Below are 25,527 nucleotides of genomic sequence, written 5' to 3' on the forward strand. Positions count from 1 at the left end.
AATCCTCCATCCCCGATGCCTAATTCTCCTCAGATGAGGGGAGACGGTAACATATACAAAAGGCTGGCTGTTTTACCCCATCGGCCGCGGGTGTCCCTGAAAGGCCGGCCATTCACAGGTGGCAGGGCATGGGCTAATGAACAACCGCTGATCCATCAGCCATAGCAGGCGAAAGTTGGAAAGCATGCCAATCCGAGAACTCACAACCTGCTTGGTTTTTTTTTTTTCTTTTTAAATGAAGAACAGCAGCACACCTTTGGTCTTGGAGTCAAGATACACACACTCTCACAGATGCACATATATAGAGTCCAGGAGCAGGAAGCCTCTCCCGCAGACGAGGCCTCGGTAAAAGGGTAGACATTTTGGGGAAAGGCAACATGCTCCCCAAATTTCACTGCACATCTTCATGAACCACTGCAGGGAAAAATGACGTGGAATATTTCCGATGTGTTCCACTAAATGCAGCATGAGAGGAGCAATATCCAGCCAGAGTGTTATTTGAAGGCGAGAAAGTACAAGAGCTGCAGAGATGCTGTGTTGCTCCGTGACGAAAGACACGGGAGGAACGTGGCAACACACAAACGCGGGATTAAAAGAAGAGCAGGAAGGACGAGCGAGCAGAGCGGCCCTTTCTCTGGGTGCCTGCCCCAAAGGCATCAAGCGCACAGCGAGGGGGCGAGCGCGTCTCAATGCAGTGTGCGCGCCGCGGCCTTTGACAGACGACCCCTGACCCCGGCTCACAGCAACTCGCCGCCAGCCCATGCGTGTCGCCAGCATGCGGCCCCATTTACACGGAGCCCACGCCCCGCCTGACTCCGAGGAGTTAGTTACCGCTAGCTAACACAGACACACACAGACTTTGTTAGAGCATCGTGCCGACCAACATGGATGCAAGACGCTGCACCGAAATACCAAGTGCCATTTGTTTTGGGCTGTTCACCTTCCATCTATTTATTTCTAGATTTATTTTTTCCACTTCACTTAATAATTATTATTATTATTATTATTATTTTCAGTTTTGTTTGGAAGCATTAAAAAAATGGCAGAATATGACAAGCACAACGACCAACGGACAATTTCCTGATAAGTGAAAGTTTAAACAGGGATTCCAAAGATGCCTTATTTAATTAAGTTCTCCAATTTCATACTCTATGGCACAGTGGCACGATTCAATTACCTCTCACGCATTTTCAAATATTTACTTGCTTAAATACAAATGTATTTGCTTGAACACAGAATTTTGAATATATATTTTTAGCGTGGCAACATTAAACACGTAGCGTGGGACACACTTCTACCGAAAGCAAATGCACTTGTTGAAAGGCACAGAAACAAGAAAGGGATTGTTTTACAGAGATGCTGTTTGTGTGTGTGTTTGGGGGTGTGATGACTGATGCAAGACAGCGGTTATAGTACAAATGCTAAACAGAGGGCCACATGCAAGGAATCTGGGTTAGAGGGATCACTGCAGCAGGCATTCATTCCGTCACCACGGGAAACAGGAAGTGGGAGCGCATAGCAACCACAGGCCCGAAAGCAGAAAAGCGCATACCTTTAGCTTGGAATGAAACTCACGAGATTTCCTTCTGGCAAGAACCTGAATGTGACTAGACACCTGCAGGGTAGGGGGAGGGAGGAAAACAAAGGAACAACCTGTAACCATGGCGATGAAAGGCCCCCCGCTACTGGGCAAAGCCAGACGTACCTTGATGGCAGCTTGGATTTCTCGAACTTTCTTTCTTGCTAAGACCTGTATGTGACTAGACACCTTCATTTTTGTAAAGAAATCATGGAAAGGAAATTAAATTTTAAAGAGACAAACAAAAACAGAAAACAAACAAAAAAAGGAAAGGCAGAACATGGTGAAAATGACACACGTGTATAGGTGGAGCACACTCGAGGAGGCCGACTCGGGGGACAGGAAGCTCCTCAGCCGCACCCCAAGCTCCCAGCAGCCCAAGCATTGTGTTCCTGGACACAGGGGGTGCTCCATGGCACCCTTGTGTAACAGACTGGGGGTGATGTTTTCGATGCAGCAAGACACTCACAAGGAATGTGGGCTCATACTACAGGATGCTTAACTAGTTCCCCTAGCAAAGCTATTTTTATTATCAACATTAATAATAATGTCACGGGAGGGACGGAAACAAGCGGGAGGAGTGACGACCGCCAGGTGGATTTTTTTTTTTTTTGAGAAACGGTAGATTACATCTCATTCGGCACACCTCTCGCACTCCCACTTTTAATCAGACCAATCACACACAAGTGGCTGTTGAAGCGACTCATCTAGGGTGGATGGCCATTTGAGAGCAACGTGTTAATGGAAGCAAGAGGCAGTTGCGTGTACGCTCTGCCCAGCGTGCTGCCCCCTCTCCCTGTCGCAAGACCACGGCGACTCAGTACCTCCTGCTGGGTGACACGTCAAACATGGTCGCGAATTTCTCATTTTGAACCCATTGGCGACGGTATGGGCCACTCTAGGAAGAGTCTTCAGGGTGTTACGTACGCACGTGAACGAGAGTAAAACGCCGACCGCCATCAATTACATGCCCATCAGCTGTGGGGTTATAGAGAGCGAAACGTGTCAGGAGCGTTGTCTGAACACAGAGAACAAGCTAACAAGAAAACGGGTTTCCAGTGGATCTCTTTGACCTATAAAAGAATGAATTACACAATAACACGGAGCATGTGACCTTTCCTCAGCTAGCTAATCAATTCGGAGCCTTCTTTGAGTGTCGCTCTTGACATTCGGGCATTTATCACGAACCTGGGAGCCACCGGTCATGAGGACGGCTGTGGATGAGGGGGATTACAGCAGCCCGGCGGCCTCCTCTCCTTTGTTCACCATTTATCACGGGAAAAGCATTTTAATACAACGTAACAGGTCACGTAGATGTGTCCTCATCCTGCCTCCGCGACTATCAAGCGGGATTCACAACTAGGAGCTCTTGAGCGTGATAAATACACATTGCGGTGAAACACTTGCAACTCTGCACATCTTAAACCGTTGGAACTAAGGTCATCTGATTATAGTCATTAGGGTGTTTATTTTTCATAGTTTCACTTGCAAATAGTGTTTGTTTTAAAATTGCTCATTAAAACCCAATTAGTGTTTTTCTCTAAAATAAATTGTACACTTTTTGTGTGATCCAAGGATAATCTTATGTTTACACGCGTGCATGCAGAAATTATTATTTTTTTTTTTTAATAGTGTTTTATATAGCATGCACATCAGGATATGGCCCATACCAATACTGCAGAGTCCTTGGCCAAAAGGAACATTTGCTAAATTCTGACTTTCGGTAGACACATATATCTCTAAGCAACGTGTGTTTTAGGCAGTTGTGCTTCTCATTTGTACGTGTAGTTGAGAGCGTGACTGTGTGTTTGTGTGTATCTGCGAACGCTGAGCATGACTCCCATGCGGGGCACAGACTGCGACATGCAGGATGACAGGGCGATGCACGGCGGTGCACGGCGGAGCAGAGCAGGGCACAGGCAGCTCAAACAGCCGAGGCGTGCCAGGCAGACGAGGTGCTCTCCCCAACATGCAACGCAAACAGCCTCGAGGCTGCGGCCAAGGCACCCGAGTGCTCGTTAGCGGTCTGCGCATGACAGCTGTTAGTGAGGGTACGCAGACACGTGGTGTGTGTGGGGGGGGGGGGGGGGGTCCTTTCTTCGCACATCATGCAGGCATTCCTGCTGGCAAGACTCACCTGCTTCCTCGTCCTCGTCTTCCCAGTCCGCAGTTTGATGTACCTGGCTATCAATTCATTCCTCCCTATGGGGGTGGGGGGGGGGATAAAAATACGGCAAGGTCATAAATGACAAGCAAAGAAACACTTTATTTCACTCGTCGGCGTGCTACCAGTAAGCACAAAAAAGGGGCAGTGCATCTGACAGAAAACAGTGGACGGACCTTGTAAACCTATGAGATCAAGGCGTATACATTTCAGCGAACGCAATGCGTTTCAACACAAAAGCAACAAGTGGCATTACCATTAAAAAAGCGTGTGCGTTCAGCCTTTCACATCAAACCTAATTCAATCACCGCTTCTTCAAAGTCGCCCTCGGCGAAAGGGAACAGACCTGACCTTCATACTGTTACAGGAAAGAATAGCGGTGGAAATGTATTCATTTCATACTCGCTAAAATATAATTAAACCATAGCTTTGTAGTGATTTCCAATTAATGCCAGCCAGAAACATTCTTCTGCCCTCGGCATCCCCCTAATTACCAAAGCATAGCACAATGACCTCTGCGTAGCCTTTTCATATGTTAATAACATACCGCCACCGAAAACTATTACAATAATTATAGGTAAGGAGGCATTCTAATTACATGGCCAGCTGTAAGCTACGGTCGTCATAGAGCCTCGTGTTTCCCTTCGCTACGATGGAACGGGCCCAAGACAAATGTGTATGACCGAGCAGTGATGACTTTAACACACACACACGGGCGCAGTTCTGACTTAGACAGCATCGTATGATTTCTGCGCAAACAGCGAGGCTCTCACACCACAGGACACCGATTATCCCAGCTAAAACGAGTAACTGAATTGCCGCGGGGAGATTAAAGTTCTCGGATCTGAACCGACACATTAGATTAAACGGGGAGGGACAAAAACAGGAGCGCAGTGTTACAAATGCCTGCGTGACAAAGAAAAAAGTGGATGAACAGTAACATATAATTCTTGGTTCTTGTGGATCAATTCATGAGCAAACTGTTCATTTTCATCATCTGTAAGGATTATTTCACTTGCTTTTCATTTTTCAGTCTGAGTGCAGCAGCAGCAGCAGGCATGGGCCAGGCGGGCTAGTGCATCGGTGGCCTGGCAAAAGGGGGCACCTGCCGTGTGCCGCGAGTGGGCGTGTCGGGTGAAAAGCGCGGGAGTCGGCAGAAGGCTCCCCATGTTACCGCCATCGGCCACAGCGGGAAAGGCGGCCACGCCACCCCCTCCCAGGGGGTATTATTTCACATCTCGGCAGCTTCACTGAACCCAAAATCCTCAGCAACCATTTCAGAGGTTTCTGTACATATATCACAGCTCCCAAAGCTGAACTGTTCCCCAGATGTGGCAAACATTAAGATATCAAATGTTACTTATGTTTACTTGTTATTTATTACAAGGCAGGTAATGCAGAAAGAGGCGTAGTGCTTACATCTGCCTGCTTGAACTTGAAGGACCCAGGTTCGAATAGGACCCAGCTTTCTAAACAGGTACATCATTGTAAGTAGCTCATTGGAGAAAAGCATCAGCTAAATTAATGCATAAATGCATTATTCAATAATTTATCCATTACTATTACTTAGATGACACTTGTCTAATGCAACTCCACGTTAGGAAACAAAATGATTTACCTATTTTTGCAGCTGGATAGTTTTTACTATATTAATACAGGGTGATTATTTTGATCAAGGATACTACAGCAGGATGTGGGATTTGAACTCAGATCATTTGGACGCAAGTACTACGAGCCCTGCTGGCCCCATCGCGCAACACCCACCCATTTCTTCTCTGTGTACGCGCACACACACACACACACACACACACACACACACACACACACACACACACACACAGAAAGCAAACAGAGAGTGTTAAGCAGCATTTTGTCCCTGCCAAGTTCTCCACCCAGACAGGTGGCACAGCCACGGCGACAGGGCCGAGCCAGGGGCCAGCTCCTTGCTTCCTTGGCGGGGAGCATTTTGTTAAGGGCACGGCGGCGGCAGGAGATCATGTGACCCCAGGCAAATAAACAGCATCTGGGGATTTTCAATTACAGCCCTCCACCCAGCATGCCTGCACTGTAATCTCTACCAGATGAGGCTGGAGCCCTCGCTATTTTCAATAATTCACACACTGTGTACACATAACATGACAATAAGGGCATTCATGCAGACGCCTGATTCTGAGATCAAAGCTAGCAAATGGCCAGCTGTAAGCATGCTTACTGCTGAATAATTCATTCTTTTCACAGGCTTGGGGGGGGCAAGAAAAAAACGCTCGGCAGGACTTGGCAAATGTGCTTTCTTTCCTGTGTGCTGTGCAAAACAACATTTCCAAACTGGAGCAGGACGCATTTAGAACACGGAATACCCAAAACACACACAGGGGGGAGGGGGGAAAGGAAAAAAAAAAAAAAAAAGCTCTCACGTGAATTGCTAGGGTAAATTCTAAAGGGGAAACTTAGCTTCTAATAATGTGAAGGCATACGGCAGAGATAAAGAACAAACTTTCATTGCATTTTTTCTTGTTAATGATGAGCTGACCTTAGCAGTGTAAAAACCAGGCTGACTCTACCTTAACACCCTCACCGCTATACTCCAACTCAACTCATGGATAAAAGTCCCCCAAGGAGATTTAAAGCCATTAACATTTATTCATTTAGCTGACACTTTTCTCCAAAGCACCTTACAATGTTAAGATACCTATGATTATTTACCCTTTTGCACCGCTGAGATTTTTTTTTTTTTTTTTTTAAATGGACAGTGCAGAGGGACTTCACCATTCATATAGGACGTGAGCTTGTTAGATGTCTTATTCCTCGACCCCGGTACGTTTGGATGTGAAACGTGCTCAGCCACATTGCTTCCACGTGTACGCTTTAAATAGATGCGGCCCGACTGCATTATCGCAGATGCCTATTCCAGCACGGAGGGTGGTAAGCGGGCCTGCGCAGGCTGCCGGCGTTAATCTTGTTTGCAAGAGCGGCGATGGGCGATAAATTACTGTCCCTCCAGACACCGATGCTGTCACCCGGTGACCTTTTCGGTACTCGTGTTTAAAGCCTCCGTCTGTCACCGCTTCTCCCACACCTCCTGCTAAGGGGGGAGCTAGCTAGATAGGAGATGGGCGGGGCCTTATCCGGCACCCTCCACTCCACACCTCTGCCAATTCCGGGCAGGAATATGGGGGGGCTCGTCACAGCAGACGACAGCCTTTGAGGTGAGGAGGAGGCACGGAGCTCGCACCCCTGCAGCTGACCAGGCGGCCAGCCGGCGAGGACGGCTGAAACCCACCACGGGATGCTCCTGCTCCTCTTTGGTGGCTCTGTGTGAGAAGGAAAGAGGAGCCCAAGTGATGAAGAAAATTTATGGCTGGGGGGGCCATCTTTAAACTCCCCCCCCCCGTATTTGGGACAGCTCCGAGTCAGCGTGGAAACCACCACCGTCGTGCATCCGCTTTCAGACACTGTATAACAATTTGTTCTGCTCTGATTGAGCTCAGCCTCACCGCTAGCCAGGAAAGAGGGAGAATAATGAAAGAAAGACAGAATGAGAGAGAGAGTGAGAGTGTGTGTGTGTGTGTGTGTGTGTGTGTGTGTGTGTGTGTGTGTGTGTGTGTGTTTGCTTGTGTTTGACGCGCGGGGGCTGGGGGGGGTGCCCCGATTGTTTAGAGCAGTTTTAACTCTTTCAAGGAGTGCCCCGCTGTCACTCAGAGCAGCAGGAGGAGGATTAGATATTTATGCACTGACGCCGGAGGAGCCACATGCTGCTGGATGCCCGAGAGCCCGTGTGCACCGTGGCCCCCCGCCCCGGACTCTCTGACAACCACCCACCATCCTACACAGAAAGAATGGTAAGAATGGCCTCCCCTGAATCTCAAAGGCCCCTGGCGCTCCCCAGGCATATCAATGGAAGCCCAGCGGCTGCCCAGAGAGAGGCAGCCGGCCCACTTCCCCGTGACGGCTCCTGCAGCACCAGATTCCTCATCCGATTAAAAACTCAATTTGGGGCGTGCAAGCGACACATCCCCCAGAGAGGGACCACGGGGGCTCCACCTGCCCCGACTGTCAGTGCACACCAGGGAGACATGAAGCTTCGCACCCCGTTACCAGGTAGACATGGATCTGTTCTCTGCTTTAAGCTGCCAGCGTTTGCAGGTAAACCATCAAACTGCAGGCAGCATGTTTGCTACAGAGCCCAATGTGGCAGCAAGACACTCCTCTCCTCAGCTTCCACCTTATGGACCACCGCCTGCACACCCTCTTGGAGTCCCCACGTCCACCACATCCCGATGGTCCAGCCAGGGGTGTTCCCACCTGAACAGCGATCTCTCCAACAACCGGTTACCATGTTCCACTGCAGTTACACCAGCACTAGCAGCAAGTGTTTTAGTCTCCCATTCGGCACACATCCTCTCAAATTTCCTTTCTCTGACTTAAGCAGCAAACTTTATGCATTGCTCTTGAATTTGCTAAGTCATGGCTAATTTGTATAAAATTGACCAGCAGGTGGCGTGGTGGTTAGAGCCATCGCCTTGGAGTCAAAGGACAAGTCAAGCGTGTCAGTGAAAGTGTGTGTTCCACTGACGTATGGATGAGTGACCCATTGTAAGTAGTCTATCTAGCAGTGTAAGTCACCTTGGTGAATAAGGTGTGTGGGCTGGTAACAGTGCATAAAGTTCATTGGAAGTTGCTTTGGAAAAAAGCACCTGCTAAATAAATAAATGTAAGTTTGAATGGCCATGCCCGAGGCAGTTGCTCTAAATAAAGGTGCATACCCTGAATTGACAAAGTGAAAATTACTCAGCTACTCAGTGTACAAAACTAACATTTTAATTTGCCAGAGAAGTCAGATGACAGATGGCACAGTGGCTAGAGGTGTTTCCATTGGACTCGAACGCAGGATCAAATCCCTAGCACCACTGAACAGGCTACTTACCCAGAACAGGTACAGTATAAATTACAGTCATGTAAATAGCTGAGGGAGCAAAGTTTACACACCCAACTTTGTAATGTCCAACCCTATTACATTTCTAATAATATAATATATATGTATGTGTGCATATGTATATATACACACATACACTTTTTGTTTTTTTTTTTTTTTTTTTTTTAAACTGTGACCAGAGTGGCTCCTCCATAATCACTGGGGGGGCAGCAACATTTCATATTTGCAGAAGTTGACTTACACAGCACAGCATGTCCTACTACTGACCCACAGCTGACACACATTGTGAAGGCCATGCTCACACACGTCACACTATATTAAATGTTTCGGCTGCCTTGGTTACGTCCTGTGATTAGTAATAACACAGAACTTAACTACAGTTCTTTCTAAAAAAGGAAGGGGGGGGGGAGTGCATCTCATTTCCTGTAAGTGCACCGCAGCTCAACCGCACTCACATCTGGCTTTGCGGTGCACAGTGATGTCAATGGACCGCAGGAAAAGAGCGGGGTCTGGCTGGCCGTCAGGCGGCCGCTCGCTCTGCACGCAACGCTCCATTCATGTGGCTTCCAGGCTCGGCGCGACCCCCCGCACGCGGCGCCTTTCACACGCCGCAGGTCCGAACCCAGAACAGGCAAACATTGCCTGGCCTGTGAAAGGAGCACAAGGACAGTTTCGGAGCAGGGCCACAAAGGGTTAATCTCGAAACCTTGTTAAAAGGCCCAACCCTTTTAAGGCAGTCCAGACTGCTTGCTTACATGCAGTTGGTATCCCTCTACAGCCTCCATTGTTGTTTTTTTGGGGGAGGTGGGAGGCTTGATAATGCCATATTTACATAGCAACAGCGACCATAATCCTTTCCGCTCCTTTCTTCTCCCATAATGCAGCGGGGCCAGTCCCAGCTCCTGAGTGGGGTAAAAAAGTAGAGTAGCGCTGCTTGGCAGGCCGGGACAATAGCCTGACTGTCCTGTCATGCGTGATGGATGACTCGAGGCTCTCCAGCTCGAATTAGCATCACAATAGACAAAACCAACTATATGGGGCTTCATTGCTAGGAGGTCCCCCGCTTCGGGGAGGGGTGCAGGAAGCCTTTAGCTCACGAGAACAACGGCATCCTGGGAAACACAGTGTGCCAAGTTAAGACCCCATTTTGCACAAGGGAGGAAGAGAAAGGAGGGGGAGAAAAAAAAAAAAAAAAAAAAAAAAAAGAGTGGCTTGGAAGTTGTACAGGTGACATCTGACGGTGCCGATTCCACTGGTCGTGCAGCAGAAATTTCCAGAAATGGCGACGGAAGCAAATAAGAAAATGCACTTGGTTCATCTTGTTAATTTTTAACTTGTGACATGAAAATATAGATGCAGGCCATAGGAATGCATTATCTTGCAAACTGTAAATGGCCATAAAGCGATGCCGGTTTTCACTAAGTGGGGCAACCCAGACTGCTGCGATTGAAGAACCGGGACCCTCCATTCCCCAAGGTGGAACAGACCCTTGCGAGAGGGGTGGGTGCGCTGGGCAAATTTGCAAAGTGCAGGCCTTTCGCAGTGTTTTCAGTCCATCTCCTAGCAACAGGCTAGTCAACAACCCGGGGGTCCACGCAAATCACCAACGTGGCACTTCTTATTTGTCCGGATGGCCAACGGGTAAACTTCATTCACACACAGGGTAAACAGAGTGAGGAACTCCACACACATACCACAAGTACAAGTTCCTTCGCACTGGCTTCATATCCTTTAGTCTGCTCTAGGTTCAACCTGGGGACAGAAATTGCTCCATCAGCACTCACCACCCTTTAGATACGCACATTTTAAATGTAATCTTAAAATTAAGTGTAAAAGGACCTCTAACTCTGACTAAATTCCAGTGTATGTCCTGTGTTTTGCGAAGAAAACAATGAACTCATTTAAAATCCACAGTGAATCTAATTTTATTCTCAATTTAATGCAACGTCTGTAAAACTCAGAGCGCCAGCTTTAAAAAGGAAGAGGGAAAAGCAATGCCAAAAGCAACACAGAAGAACCAAAGATGTCCTTTGCTTTAATTCTGATCCATTTCCAAGGAACAGGGAGCCCAGCAAGGACACCTACATGGGGAAGCTGTCCTGTTGAAGACAGCGGGTCCCCAGAAGCGACCCCTATACCGGGCTCCTGGACACAAACCCGGGGCCGGTGTTGCAGGTGTCTCCCCCAGAAGAAACGAGTGTCGAAGGTCAGCGCTACTGCAGCACAGTGTCCGCTGCCAGCGAAATCCATTTAAACAGACAGAGGATCACGTCTGCTGATCCCAACATCTGACAGCCGGCGATCTGATGCCAACATGTGATAACCGGCCAAACGGCAGCCCATTGTGTTGGGCTTAACTCCCCGCTCCATGGGCCCCCTGGATTTAGAGCCAGGACCAATGAGAGCCTTCGAGGCCAGAGTCGGAGCATCTGCGGCCACAGCGAACAAGCCCTCGTGGGGTCTCCCTAGTGACACAACGGCCCTCTTGGTGGGTTTCACCTTCTGAACGGAGGCGGCAAATAGCCGTAGTGAGAGGGGATCTCTAATTAGTAGTTTTTGGAAACAGGATCGTGGCAGCGTTGACTTCCGCTGCCCACTGTGCTTTAAAGTCAACTGTTTAAAGGTCCGGCAGCCAAACCAACAGGCTAACATGAAGGACAGGTGGCATTTGGCAAGGCGGCGGAGTTTACACCACAAGTTGAGGCCAACCCATGATGCACGTTCCTTTCTTTGACCGAACCAGGAACTGTGCTCGCGTGGTCTATGCTTTTATATTAAATTGTGTGCTTATGGTATGTTTTTAATGACCGCATTACACCACCCATTCATAATCAATAACTACTTGTCCAATGCAGGGTCACGGTGGTCAAGAGTCTACCCTGGAAGCATAGGGCATGAAGCACGGTACACGCTGGACAAGATGCAAATCTATTGCAGGGCGCACGCATGCATGCATGCATACACAGTGGGCAATTTAGAGTGACCGATTCTCCTGAAACATGGCTTTGGACTGTGGAAAGAAACCAGAGCAGCTGGAGGAAACCCATGTGGACACAGGGAGAACATGCAGACTCCAAGCAGACTGAGCCAGATTTGAACCTACAGCTGAGACCACCAGTTCTACCCGCTGTGCCATCATATCATTATAGTATAAATATACATAAAATGAGAACAGCGTACTTTTAAAATTGTCTGGTTTCTTTCACCACAACTCTTTGTTCCAGGGTGATTTTTTGATTGCCAAAAATGCAACTAATAAACAAGGCTTGTTTTAAGACTGTGGATTTAATGAGAGCAATTGGCCGTGCTTCCTGTGAAAACAGCCGCTTGGTCGAGCAGCGGGCAGTACTAAAACTGCACCACGGTGAAACCTACCTTTGGGAACAAAAAGTCCTTGGGTGACCCCCTCCACCTATTTCCAGCAGGATGCTACAGAAACACATTTGCTTTCAAAAGCAACGGTTAAACTTTGTGTGATGGTTGGCTTAGAATTATACCAAAGAATGATGTAAGCTTAATCAAGGCTCCTTTAATTAAAATTCATGCAATATTGTTTCCATGTATCTCCTCTTCTCATCTCTCTCGCTTGTAGCTGCCCTGTATCAATCTCCTGCCTATGGTTACAGCCTACCAGAACATCAATGATTGTGCTCCCCAGTACTTGCTGGACATGATCGAGCACTACATCTTGACGAGACTGCTGCGGGACCAACAAGTAGCCAAAGGTGGAGGAGCAAACACAAGAGGTCCCAAAAATCAAAAATGCCAAAGATTCCTCTTTTAGCTCCAACGTGGTGGAATGAGCAACCTCTCAACATTCAGGAAAAACCTCAAAACACTTACCTTTTGAACTCACTTTCTCCAGATCTCCTATATTTTTGGTTCTGGCTCCAATGTGGTGGAACAACCTCCCCTCTCACTCAGAAGTGCTGAATATCTCTCTACATTTAAGAAGGGTCTTAAAACTCACCTCTTCCAGACTCACTTCTCCCATGATCTCTTAAGTTCATGTAAGGTATAAATGTTCATGCTCAATAACTTTGAGATAACTGCTGAACAATAGATAACCTTCACGCAGCTACTCGTGTAATGCAACCGTTTTAAAAAAGAAAAATTAGGAAGGCGATTAGGAATTGTTAAGTTGGATAAACCTTTATGCAGCTACTCGTGATATACATTGGTTCATACGGTAGAAAGCAAACTAACTGTACTTAATCATGTGTCTCCATCTAAGCGTCTCTCTCCTAATGTAATGCACACATTGTATTTTCTATGAGATGTATGCCGCTTTGGAGAAAAGTGTCTGCTAAATGAATACATCTATCTGCTCCACAAACCTTTACTAAGGTGGTAAAAAATGCCCCTTAACAGCTTTATATACAGCTACATATATAATACATTTATCTGGGGACCCACTGTCTTGCGTGCTGGCAAAAGCAGTGGTATTAGACTGACTGACTGTACTTAGAGAGTCTCTGCATCTGCATTTCTCATCTGTGGTGACATCTACTTTTGTTTACTCCAAGTTGTGCCCTTTTGGAGAAAAGCAAAGGGACAAATAAGTTTGTAAACGTGTCAAAGGGGCAAAATTTGGAGGCCCCCCAGCCGATATTTTTTCCAGCAGAAGTTGTAGCAAGCCAACTACCTGCCCTTACATTTCCATCTCAAAACAAACATCTTACAACAACACATGTGGGATTCAAACATTCTTCTGATAGCTAATTTAAAACCGAAATAAAACAGACTCTTGGCCTTCACTGAGCTCCCCTGCCGCTGGAGAAAGTCCACATGCATGACTTCCCTCAAGCAGGAGGCACGTGATGAGGTCCTCGGCCGACTCGTCCCACGTTGCAGGACCAGACAGCTTTGCCATAAAGGCTGCCATGAAGAACAAGGTCAGCAGAGGGACAACGGACATCCAGCCTTACTAGAGCATCGCATTGACAGGTGGATGCCGGAGAAGACCGTGGCCATTTCCGCTCGCTCAAGCAGCGCTGAGCCCCACCATCTCATCCCAGAGTAGCTCACAAGCATGCTCCATAGGTGGGTCACATTATGGGCTCCGGCGCTGTGGTTCTGTCTGAGAATAGTGGTTGCACGCAAAGATTTAAGAGTCACGTATGGGGTCGATTAATACATCAAGGGTCCCCTTACAAGGCCTGATCTATTAAAAGGTCCTAATCACCACCTATAAATTAATTAATACCTCTTTCAAAATCAATCGTCTGCGCGAACGATGATGCAAAATCAATAACGCGTGCTTAACGACCGTACCTGGGCGGAAGATAAAAGCTTTTCTTGCAGCGAGGAAGCGCTCCAAACAATTGAGGTAATGAGCAGCAGAGGGCTCATGAGATTAACGGCCTCGGTACTTTCCCGACGCGCTGCTGACACGCTGGACCTGCAGGCCTTGTGGGAAACCTGGCAGAGGCGCCACAGGGAGCCAGGGGAATGACTGGCGGTGGGGAGGAGGGGGGACAGGGACAGAGGGCCCTATCCTTCGGAGATGCTTAGCTGGGCCTCATGGTCTCCTACTGCAGGCCGATCCAGCCAAGAGGGGTTCGGGCAGCAAACGTGCACTCACCCGGGGCCAATTAACACTGCACATTCTTGAGTGAGTCACCCTTAATTAAGGGCGCCTAACTGTATCACTGCCATTATTACCAGCAGGGGCCTCACTGCCTGCCGAGAGACTAGATGCAGGGGTGAGGGGGGCGTTGACTTGGGGAGGCGGAGCTTAACAGCAGCAATCATGAGGGGAGGGGCTAGACAGCTGCAGGGAGAATCCAGACGGACAAACGGAGCGATGAACACGAGTCCTCTGAGGAACGGCAGCTGATGGATGGGGGGGTTGCGGTGCGGGAGCACGGTTCAGCCAGGGCCCGCAGTCAGACACAGGGTTAAATCAATACTTTCAATTTCTCAGGATCAATCCGCCATCTGAACATGAAGAAAACTTGTTAGCGGTGACCGATACGTGTAAATGAAAAGTCAAACTTCATGACTGTGTTGCGCGCCTCCCCCCAGCACTCTCAATCACTCCCTCGCCAAACTGGTGCGGCCGACGGTTCCGTGGCAGCCGTAGGCTTTTCGCGCCACCAAATGTTCGCGGGGGACTCCGTAGACCGCCGCATGCATCAACAAAAGATTGTAAACATTTACATTTATTCATATAGCTGACGCTCTTCTTCATAGCGACTTAGTGTTAGTCTACCTACAATTATTTACTCATTTATACAGCTGCGCAATGTTACTGGAGCAATTTTAGGGTAAGTACTTTGCTCAAGGGTACTACAGCTGAATGGGGGGGATCGAACCTGCAACCTTTGGGTCCAAAGGCAGGAGCTCTAACCATTATGGTACCAGCTGTCCCGTGGTAAAATGCTGATGTAGCGCAGCTGTGTTTCACTCTTTTCCAATTAAAAATGCCACCTCACTGCACATCGTGCAACCCCTCCTATTGCCACTGCAAATTTCCCCCTCAGAAGAGGCACAGATCTACAATGAAGATGATGCCGAGGGCAACGGTTCACAAGCTTACAATGCATTTTTACCGCTCGGCTTTGCTGTAATCCTAGAACATGTGGCTTTTTGCCCCAGTCACACCCTAACAGAGGGGCTGTGGCATCTTCTGCAGTTAAATAAGCCGACACAGAAACTAACCATGTCATAATAATCCAACCCAAAAGGGTTGCTTCTATAGTGCTGGGGGGGTTCTCAGTATTAAAGCTATGAAACAGGTCACAGTGGGGTCTCCCTGATGCAGATCCTAGAGAATTTGAAGAGATGGGCACCTGCGCTCACCTACTTCACCTTCCCTCGATGCCAGCCTAAGTGGAATCCAGAGACGGGGAGCAGCCCATAGTTCGCATTACCACGGAAACGCCCCCAATCTGGCTCCTCCCACACAGGAAATGGGCACCTTCAGCAGCACATGGGTTCTCACATTATGCCTGCCAACGCAGCTCTGAGCAATGAGGTCCTTCCGCTCAAATCCGCCTCTTACGTTCTTACGTCTATCAACTGGCATGTATTTGCATTATCACGTGCTTTGACCTACAGGGAGCGTGCACACACACTTGCGAAACGTTTGCACAAACAGAAGTTAGACTGCCACAAAAAACAGCAAATAATTCAATGTTTAATAAATGTGTATGGATTAATGTACAAGCTAGCCAAGTGCTGTCAGCAGCACCGTTTGTTTTCTGACGAAGCTGAACCAAGAAACGTGCTCATGCAGGAACAGAGGGCGGAAAGGGGGGTGGGGCCTGACGTGCCGGTCTGGTGCGTGAACAGAGATGCCCAGAATTCCACATTGCATTCCCTGGGGCAACACACAGTTACGGTCAATGTTCAGGAAGCAAACAAGGGCGCGCACGCGGAAGTCGAAAGCCGATCCAAAATAAAGGTAATGCAAATGAAGAACCCCAATGATATTTGTACAGAACCATCGTGGCGGAAGAGGAAAAACAATAAACAAGGCGCATCTGTCACCGCGGCATCACTAACTAGCAACGCTCCTGTTGCAGCCCCCAAAACATAGTAAAACACACTGAAGTTATAGCTGTCCCTCAACTGTTAGTGATTCGCACAAACTGAACTCGTGTTAATAGCGTCACGCGGAGCACCGGCCGGGACCACAGCCATACGCGTCTGGGTTGGGGGTGAGGGTTGGGCTACCTGAGGGCCCGCTTAATCCGGCGAGCGGGAGGTGGGCATCAGACAAGTGCCGACACGCCGAGAGCGGTCACACCTAGCAGCGTGAGGTCACGGCTCAACCCGCCAACACCTTCCCCACCTCCCCCACCGCCCCATTGCTAGCACGTTACGGCAGGTCCGAATGCTGGCGGCCGCACGCAGGGGATCTTGCTTTCAGACACCTCACGCCGGCCTATAAACATACAGCAGGTAGCGCCTGGCTGTGAGTTCAACCCCCACTCAGTCTGTGTGGAGTCTGCATGTTCTCCCTGTGTCCATGTGGGTTTCCTCCCACAGTGCACAGACATGTGCTACAGGAGACTCCAAATGCCCGTGTGGGTTACGTCAATCTACTGTGTAGAGGAGGTCCGAAGATGGCTGGTTCGAGTCTCACCTACTCCCTCTAGTGCCCTCGATCAATGTACTTACCCTAAATTGATCCAGTAAAACTTACCCAGCAGTACAAATGAAAAGAACGAGACAAATACAAACGGGCAGATAATTGTAAGCACATCAGCTCCGTGTACCACTATGTGAGGTTGGACAAAGGCGTGGGTTAAATACCAGCTAATAAACACAAGTGAATAATAGTAATAACCGCTCTGTAAACTAAGTGTTAAACACTGTAGCAGCAGTACAGCGATGTGTTTTTCAGGGTATCGCTTCTTTGCACACAACACCGAGGGCCAAGTACACATCTCTACAATTGTTCTTGGAGGGGTGAAAAAAGAATACAACAGGTGCAGACAAGCATGACCTGAACGGACAGCCTTCTGTATCGAGAGAAGCAGTCCCACCATGAACCCGAACATTCCCGCCACCTCCATGACGCAGAGAGCTTCGGAACAGAGAGGGGGGTTTCAAACCCAGACAGGGAAACATTGCCTGCTTACTAACAGGAGTGTCGTACCTTCCTGGTTAAACATAGGAGCTGAACAAACTGACTGTGCATACAGCTTCCAGAGAGGCAGGAGGACGACGGGGAACGTGGGAAATGCAGTACTGAACGAGGCATGGTGATACAGCCCCGTTCGCGATCTGTCATTCTTGTTTCGTTTCCACACCCAGCTGGAAAACAAATCTCCTGCTTGCCAGAGCAGGTGTCCCAGTACCAACGGCAACCTTGGGCTTTGATCCCCTCCGTGCAGAACACCGCTCATCTCCATGGTGCAGGTCCACAGGCCCTGTAACCAACGCTGGGTAGGAGAGCCGCCCTGGGAAGCTCACCTGTGTCCCTTCCTCTTCTGGCCTCCCAAAAACCCTGACCACGCATACTTTTCCAAGCCAAGGCACTCATACACGGCAATAAGTTAACACACCCCGTTGCGTTTCATTTCTCTGCAGGCGGCTGTGCAGACATCGCAGCGCCACCCGTAATCTCACTTGGGCTCCATTGAACAATGAGGATTCAGGTCATATCTTCGCAGGCCTTCGTACCGTAGGAGCACCTCCGGAAAAACAACGGCAACTGCGAAATGGCTCATTCGAGAGCACAAGGCGAGTTGGAGCGCAGGGGCAGCCAAAGGGCCGCCTCTCAGCGGGCTTGATCAGGGAAGACACGTCTCAGCTTTAGGGAGGCCACCTCTGCAATTCTCAAAACATGTCAGTTTAAAAGAACGGTATGAACAATAATGCGGATCTTGACGTTTGCATCGTAAACAAGGGATTACAAAAGTAAAAAGGCCATGGAGAGAAAGATGATGATGGGGAATAAAAACCCAACACGTGAAAGATGGCCAATTCAAGCTTTTTGAATTATTATGATTTGAGTTACTAATAAAACCCCAAACAAACTGACCTACATATAGCCTCAATGACATACTGTATGTAAAAGCTAATATCCCTCTTCCTTTTTCAGGATCATTTTCATTTCCAAATACACAGTATTTATTAGTAAGTAATATAGAAACATTGTGATTCACATTTCCCATATTTTAACTGTAGTTCTGCATGTCCAGATATTGTCATGATGCCGTGGATAACTAAATGAGTGACACTGACACGACTGGCTCTTATGCAATTGTACATACATTTACTACACAGCACCTTTTTTAAACAAAATTCACTTGATATGCTGGTAGAAAAGCACTGTTGGCAGAGGGAGCGGGGAGGGTTTTTGGGTTATTTTTGTGTGTTTGGATGGTTAAATAACTGTGTCCCTTTCCGCATCCTTCAAACTGCCAACACCTCCCAACAATAACTACACGCTGTCCTTTGTCATTAAGCTGATACTATTAAAGAGGAAATTGTTCTTGCATTTATTTCTGTGCCAATAACTCGAAAAGGACACCTTGGGTCTGTTGGTGAAATAAATTTCCTGTACCATGACATTGGATGTGTGAATATCAGCCGGTCAGATATTGCAAGAACCTTGAACTTCATTTAAAAAATACAAGGCGAGGAAAACACAGTGCAGCTCCTGCAACACACCCTGCAGTGTGAAGACAGGAAAAATGGCAATTAGGACAAAAGAAAACCTTCTCCCATGAGGAACGAATGTCTTAAAATAAAATTTCAGCAAATAATCCTGCAAGCTTCCTTCCTGATTTTCCATACTGCACTGTCATTCTGACTCCGATAAATCATGACAATGCAATGTGTACCATGCTCATAACCTGCAAAAAAATGACCAAATACACAATAATTAAAAACATTAACAAAGGCTAAATGTAAGGCGTATGTTGCACATCACAGCCTTCTTTAAGACCAAGCGGCAGCTCGGTGAGGGAGGTGCTATGAAGTCCTGAAACCCTGCCGTTCCTTTAATCAGATCTCTCATAACTATCTGTCACACAAATTGTGACTATGGTCAACATCGCAAAAGAAGATGCCATTTCGTTCATATTATGATTTTAATATGATAAGGGAAAATTGTTCTGGTGCTGCTTAATAACAGGGAGTGGTGCACAAGTGAAAGCAGGTTGTTATGATATCCTATAAGCCTATGGAAATATCCGAGTTACTGCTCATTCTATGAAATATGGCGTGAGAGTGAATGAAGAAAAAATAGGTAATTTCTTTGCGCATGAGATTCAGGTGGCAACTCGGGTGTTTCCACATTTCACTGTGGACGATAATTGTAAATTAGGTGCGCAGCACAGTGACTAAGGCTGTCACTCTACAAGCAAAGCACCTGGGTTATAATCCCACTCCCACTGTAGTACCCTTGATCAAGGTTCCTACCTTGAACTGGCAGTACAAATGGGTAAATCACAGGCAGTAGCTTAGTCTACAAATCACATATTGTAAGATGCTTAGTAATAATAAATAAAAACGTATGTACCTGTGATGCTCAGGACCCATCCATGCTCCTGTCCTTTTGGGTTCCGTAATCACTAAAACACCGTGCCCGCTCTGACTCATACATCCAGACTACATGTGTCCTAATACCCAGAAAGCCTGCGTGTCAGAAGTTGTCGTCGAAAATTGTGTGCGTGGCACAAATGTTTGCAGGAGTGGGGCTGCTGTGCACAGCCAAGTAGAACCAGTGGGGAACAACTCTCTTTGCAGGAAAGCGGCAACCACCTTAATTGAGGCACCCTAGTTGAGGAAAGAACTGATGGGTCGCGTGCAATTAATTATGTTCAGATATTTGCAACTGCTGCAGGGATGCAAATGGATCTTGAGGACTGCTGGTGAGGACTCCCACAGCCTTCCCTCTCCCCCCCGCAGACGGCCGAGGCACAGCTCCACTCTTCCTCGGCTACCCAAGTAATACTTAATGCCAGCGACGATGGCTGGCTCTCGGACCCCTGGCAGGGAGAGAGCGGCGCATCTGTGACACAAAACAGCCCTTCGGTCAAAACAGCTGATGAGCCAAAGGCAGGAGGCAGGGAGGAGAAGCCCGTCTAGAGTGCTGCAAGGCTCCACGCGTTGCTAATCCTACAACAAACGCTGGGTGTACAGAGTACTCTTTGTCACACTGAAGCGTTCCCCGTGGGCAAACCGTCCCTAAGGAACCCCCAGATCAGTTCCACTGAGCATTGCCCTGGTAGATGGTCACATCATACTTAGGCATGAAGACCAGGTGTAGAGGGGCAAGGTGGGAGTTGGCTTCATTCCATCAGATCATCCAGGTGAAACGGGTAAGAGCACCATGTTAAGAAAATTGCAGACAGTGACTCCGCTTTAACAGCTATTTATTCGGGGATTCACTGTCGTCATTATTCATTCATTTACAGCAAGGTGTCTATTGCACCTTTAGTTATTTGACATTCTGGAATGTCCGACATGTCTGGCACACCACGTGACATCTACTTCAAGGGAAACGAGCGTTCGCTCTGACAGGAGTGCAGCGTCACAAAGGATGAGATAACAATTAGATCACAGATTGATTGCTTATCGATATAGGAGAGAAAAAAATACAACAGTTTAGGATTTAGAGAGAAACAGATTGTTTACTTATTTTCAGGTGCTACTTCTTAAGGATCTTACTACTAAATAAGTGCAGCTGTTAAAAGCACCATGAAGTTCTAGGTTTGGCTACTTGTCAGATTTGAAATATTGTGCACTTTAGGGCATTCACCAAATCTGGCATTATGAGATTTTGATGTTTCACTTTGTATGACTAAACGAAGAGAGAAAATTAATAAAGTCCTTTTTTTTTTTGTGTGTGTGCGCTCAAAAACCAAAGCCATTTGTCCGCAGACCTAATTTGCATTTTATTTTTCAATTTTGAATTAAAAAAAAAGCAAACGCAACATACACAAACCAAACTAGCTTTAATCATTAATTTTACTACACTTTGTTAATATATTGTACACTTAATACAACTTTTTTAATTTTCAAACTTATAGCGGAATTCCTTCTATTTTGTCCTGCAAACAACTTTTCTATATTATCGGTTACCTGACCTAGCATCTGTCCCGTTTAAATCGGATAATCATTCTTCATAAAGAATAGATAATTATTTTCATTTATTTAAATTGGGGGGTAGCTGATACAGCACTAGTTAGACCTGCTGCCTCTGGATCAAAAGGTCACAGGTTTGAACCGTTGAGCAAAGTATTTATATTTAATTGCTCCAGCAAAAATTATCCAGCTGTACAAACGGGTAATAACTGTAGGTGGTTTAACGTTTAAAGTCATTTTGGGGAAAAAAGCACCAGATAAATGTAAACGGACAAGTAATCGTAAGCACGTCAATACAGTTTATCACCGAGTTGGACTGGACAAATGCGTCAGCTAAATACCAGCTAATATGAGTAATAATAATAACCACTATGTAAACGAACAGCTCTCTTAAGCTCATTTGTCTTCCTTGAAGAGTGTTAAACACTGTAGTAGGAGTACTAGGATGTGCATCTTTAAAGGTATCTTGGAAATAAATGAATAAGTATAAATTTAACTGACACTTCTCTCCAAAGAGACTTACTTTATTACCCTACTTACAGTGATTTACTCATTCATACAGCTTGGGAATTTTCACCGGAGCAACTTAAGATAAGTACGTTAATGAAGGGTACTGTAGCGGGGATTTGAACCAGTCTGTTGAATACAAGGCCGTTGATCTAATCACTATGCTACCTGCCTGTTGAGCAACGGTGGAAAAAAATCATTTTTAAAAATATCAGAAATATGTATTTTTTTTCCCAAATGGAGGTTCGAAAAATCCAAAGTGCAGCCAAAAGGAGTGGAAGGGACCCAAAGGCGGGCGACAATGTCAGCAGCAGCAGCACCTGAGCTCTTCCTGCTAACAGAGCTGGCGCCGAGCTAGTCTCGCACGTTTGCTCATGTTCACCATTTAATTTTTGTAGCAATTATTGGTGCTCCTTTGACTTAAATGACCAATGGCAATGGAGGCTTTGCCAAAGACCAAGAGCACTCAACAGGTCTTCAGGCACCGTATGTGACCTAGTCCCAGGGACGACCGGTCATCGGAAGCAAAAGGGAACATTTAATTTTATCATCATTCGCTGATTTAGCCGACACTGTTCTGCAAAGTCGGTTACAGTCTGTAGTCTGTATAATAAGCGACTTAATTTACCCACCTATACAGGTGGGCAATTTCTACCGTGGCAATCCAGGGTGACTACTTTGACAAAAGGGTACTCTGACACCAAGAGGAAGGGATTCAAAGCTGGATCTTCAGTCTCAAAGACAATGGCTCTAACCAGTAGGCAACCTGTTGCCCCATTGAAGACCACACCTCAGCAGCATGACACGAGTAGACAATAGACGGAACCCTCGTGGGAAGAAATATTTTTGCCAGTCAGGAAAGTTATGGCCCACTTATCAAAACAACGCACGACAGAACCAGTTGCATTCTGTCCAATTATACATTATTAATTTTTTCCCTCCCGAGTACAAAAGTGTTTGTGAAAAATCGCGCATAAGCAATCATCCAAACAACGCGAGAGCTCAAGATACGCACCTCAAGATCAAGATGCTGTTAAGGTAGGGACTCGACAAACAGTGACCAGCTCACCTGACACTCCGCGGATGCATTATAAAAGGCATCTCTTTGGAGGCTCTCCCTCGTGCCAAGGAGTGGATCTAGCGCGCGCACACGCACACGCGCACACACACACACCCATTAACAGCGATAGGGGCTGTGCGCGAAGGGCCCCCCGCGGTAAAGCGAAAGGTCACTCGGCGCATACGGAGCGGCTGCACATGACAGGGAGCTGCGCGGCCCCTCGATCCCTCGTATATCAGCGTGCCGAGCGCAGCGCTGTAACCCACGTATGTGCGCAAATACAGTCTGGGGGGGATTTCATTACGCGAATAGGACAAAGGGGTCCGGGCGGGCCAGGTGATTTATGCACATAATCAGAATCGGGCCTTTCTGCTGCCTCCTCCTGCTCCTCAGGTCAGGTCCTCCATGGCGAAGAGCTCCGCAGTCAGCCGGCCCTTGCCGTGTCTCCGCTGCATTGTTTTCTCGCACCCCCCACCGTTCTTTTTTCCACCCGACGCACAATGGGCCTCCAAGACCAGGCGCGGCGCCAGCCGCAATGAGACTCAAAGCACCAAAACGCTCTTCAGGTAAACAGTGTGATAAGCTAAGCTGCAAAAATTAGACATTGTTTTGAACCGGGAAGCCGTTGCTATAGAGACAGTTGCTAATTAGCTGCATTCAGCCATGAGAACAAAGGGCTTAAGGGCACTCTGGAGTCCGTGTCTCGTGGCGAGCTGTGTGTGGCGCCCTGCGCACCGCCCGAACCTTTCACCACGCAAATGCCTCCGCTTCCGAGCTCCTCGCGGATGCCCTAAGAATGATGCCCGTGCCTGCGAGGTACACCTCAACCCCAGCACTTAAGGTTACACCTGTAACTCACCGCGGTACGACTGCACACTCCCCAAGTCCGCGTGCGCCTTTTCGCGCGCGAAACGCAATGGGGCGCGGCGCCCGGCTCGCGATGTAAACAAAGAGCTCCGCGTGATGCAGAGGTGCAACAGGTGTGTAATACCTGTGGGAGTCACTAATGCCAAGAAGAAGCTGCGGAGAAAACTACGGAAAAAAGCACACGAGGAGTAATCTGCTGAAACAATGATAAGGATAGTACTTTGGATTAAACGTGAACTTCAACATATACTTATACCCTATTGCTACGGCCCACCTACAAATACGTGGCTGATTTGAGTATCAATTTATTCCACAACAAAAGGTAATATTTGACCTGCATCAATGAATTTTGGAAGAGCTGCTCACCTTTTTGGAATGTCTTACATAGCTACATGTTCTGTTAATTGCTGCACTTTATTTTCTTTGTATCTGTAGCTATTTGTACTTTCTCAGTAGTGTTTTTGCAAAACAATTCTCATTAAAAAAGGAATTAAAGCAGATGTAAAAGTTAGACACAAATGGTGTGTGCGTGTAGTTTATATAGCACTAAGCTACAGCTACTTTAATGTTACAGTTGCCTGACAGCAGTCAGTCAACAACCTCATTTAAAGACTCAAAAGCAATGCATACATTGCCTTAGAATGTAATATATACAAGAGTGAAAATATGGTATGCAAAGCCCTGCATTATTTTAAGGTTGCATCACTTTGCAGTAATACGAATAAAACGAGGGGTTTGGCACATGTCCACTTTTTGTATAAAAATGCAATTTTATTGCTGACCAAAAATAAAACTGTTTTTAAAAAAAAAAAAAAAAAAAAAAAAAAAAGCTCTACCAAACTACAGGGGCCCGTGCCAAATACTCTCACTCAAACAATTTGGTGAGCGTGCAAGGCCTGATTGCTCAACTGCCGTGTAAATTGCTTTATTTCATCTCTTCCGCTCAATGTTTACACTGTGTCCTTTTCGGGAAACTTCTTGCGAATAAAGACGCGCCTCATAATCGGCTCTCTTCCAGGCGTAATCAAGAGAACATCAATAATCAACAGCGTTTCACGGCAAATTCACAAAAGCAAGCCGAGCAAAAACGGCAATCAAGCAGCTTTTACGTCTATATTTAATATACTGCTACCCTGTACCCCGTACTATGTAATAAAAACATAGGTTTATGGACAGAAATCGAAATAGTACTTTCGACCCAGAAAACCTCACCAAGCGGATGTTTAGCCAACCTGCACACAATAAGGATAACTTGAAGTCTATCTGTAATGTGTTTTTAATAGCATAATGAATCATGCGGGGTTATAAATACTATGAAATCCATGTTAAATGGCTACTAGGGACCTGGCTGAACGTAGCATCACAAAATTCATCGTTAAAATAATTAAACTGCTTTTTTAACCATCTAACAGTTACATAAGAGTTTGGAACTGAGCTACCCAAAATGACGTGCCAGTAAGGGAACAAGTGACTACTTATTAATTTGTCCTGACAGAGCTGCATTTTGATGAAGGAATAGGTCTAATTTTAGCTTAATTCAAGGAAACTGCCCTTTACTTGCACAGAAGGAAGTGGGGGGTGTAACGAAAAGGATTAGCTGACACCCCCCCCAATAAAATAAATAAATATATTGAAAAAAAAAAAAAAAAAAAACATTTTTTGCAGATGGAACTTGCAAAGCGCAGCGCCCTGAATAATTGAAGCAATTCGAGAGAGCCCGTATGGACGGCTCTCCGACCGCGTCGGCTCCAGCTCTTTGTGGAGCCGTTTGGCACTAGGACCCAGTGACAGCTGGTGTGCTCAAAAACCAGGCCGGCCTTCCAGTCGCGTGGCGCCGCACTCCAATCTGCCCCGCACTGTGCTCCTGC

The 25,527-nt window shown here is 47.0% G+C and overlaps 1 protein-coding gene across 14 annotated transcripts in view; it reads right to left on the reverse strand.

Annotated features, from left to right (window-relative positions):
- The window catches only part of tead1b (TEA domain family member 1b), a 68,282-nt gene that overhangs the window by 14,189 nt on the left and 28,566 nt on the right, over positions 1–25,527 (reverse strand). For 4 of the 14 annotated variants that reach the window (XM_029256423.1, XM_029256421.1, XM_029256430.1 and 1 more), the window contains exons 3-4: positions 3,717–3,781; positions 1,553–1,615 (exon numbers count right to left, since the gene is read on the reverse strand). In XM_029256423.1, the coding sequence (XP_029112256.1) occupies positions 1,553–1,615; positions 3,717–3,781 (128 nt within the window). Of the gene's footprint in view, positions 1–1,552; positions 1,769–3,716; positions 3,782–25,527 lie in introns of all 14 variants that reach the window. The other 10 variants (XM_029256419.1, XM_029256417.1, XM_029256426.1 and 7 more) reach the window with 4 other exon arrangements.

This window comes from Scleropages formosus, chromosome 11 (genome assembly GCF_900964775.1).
Source record: "Scleropages formosus chromosome 11, fSclFor1.1, whole genome shotgun sequence".
NCBI lineage: Eukaryota > Metazoa > Chordata > Actinopteri > Osteoglossiformes > Osteoglossidae > Scleropages > Scleropages formosus.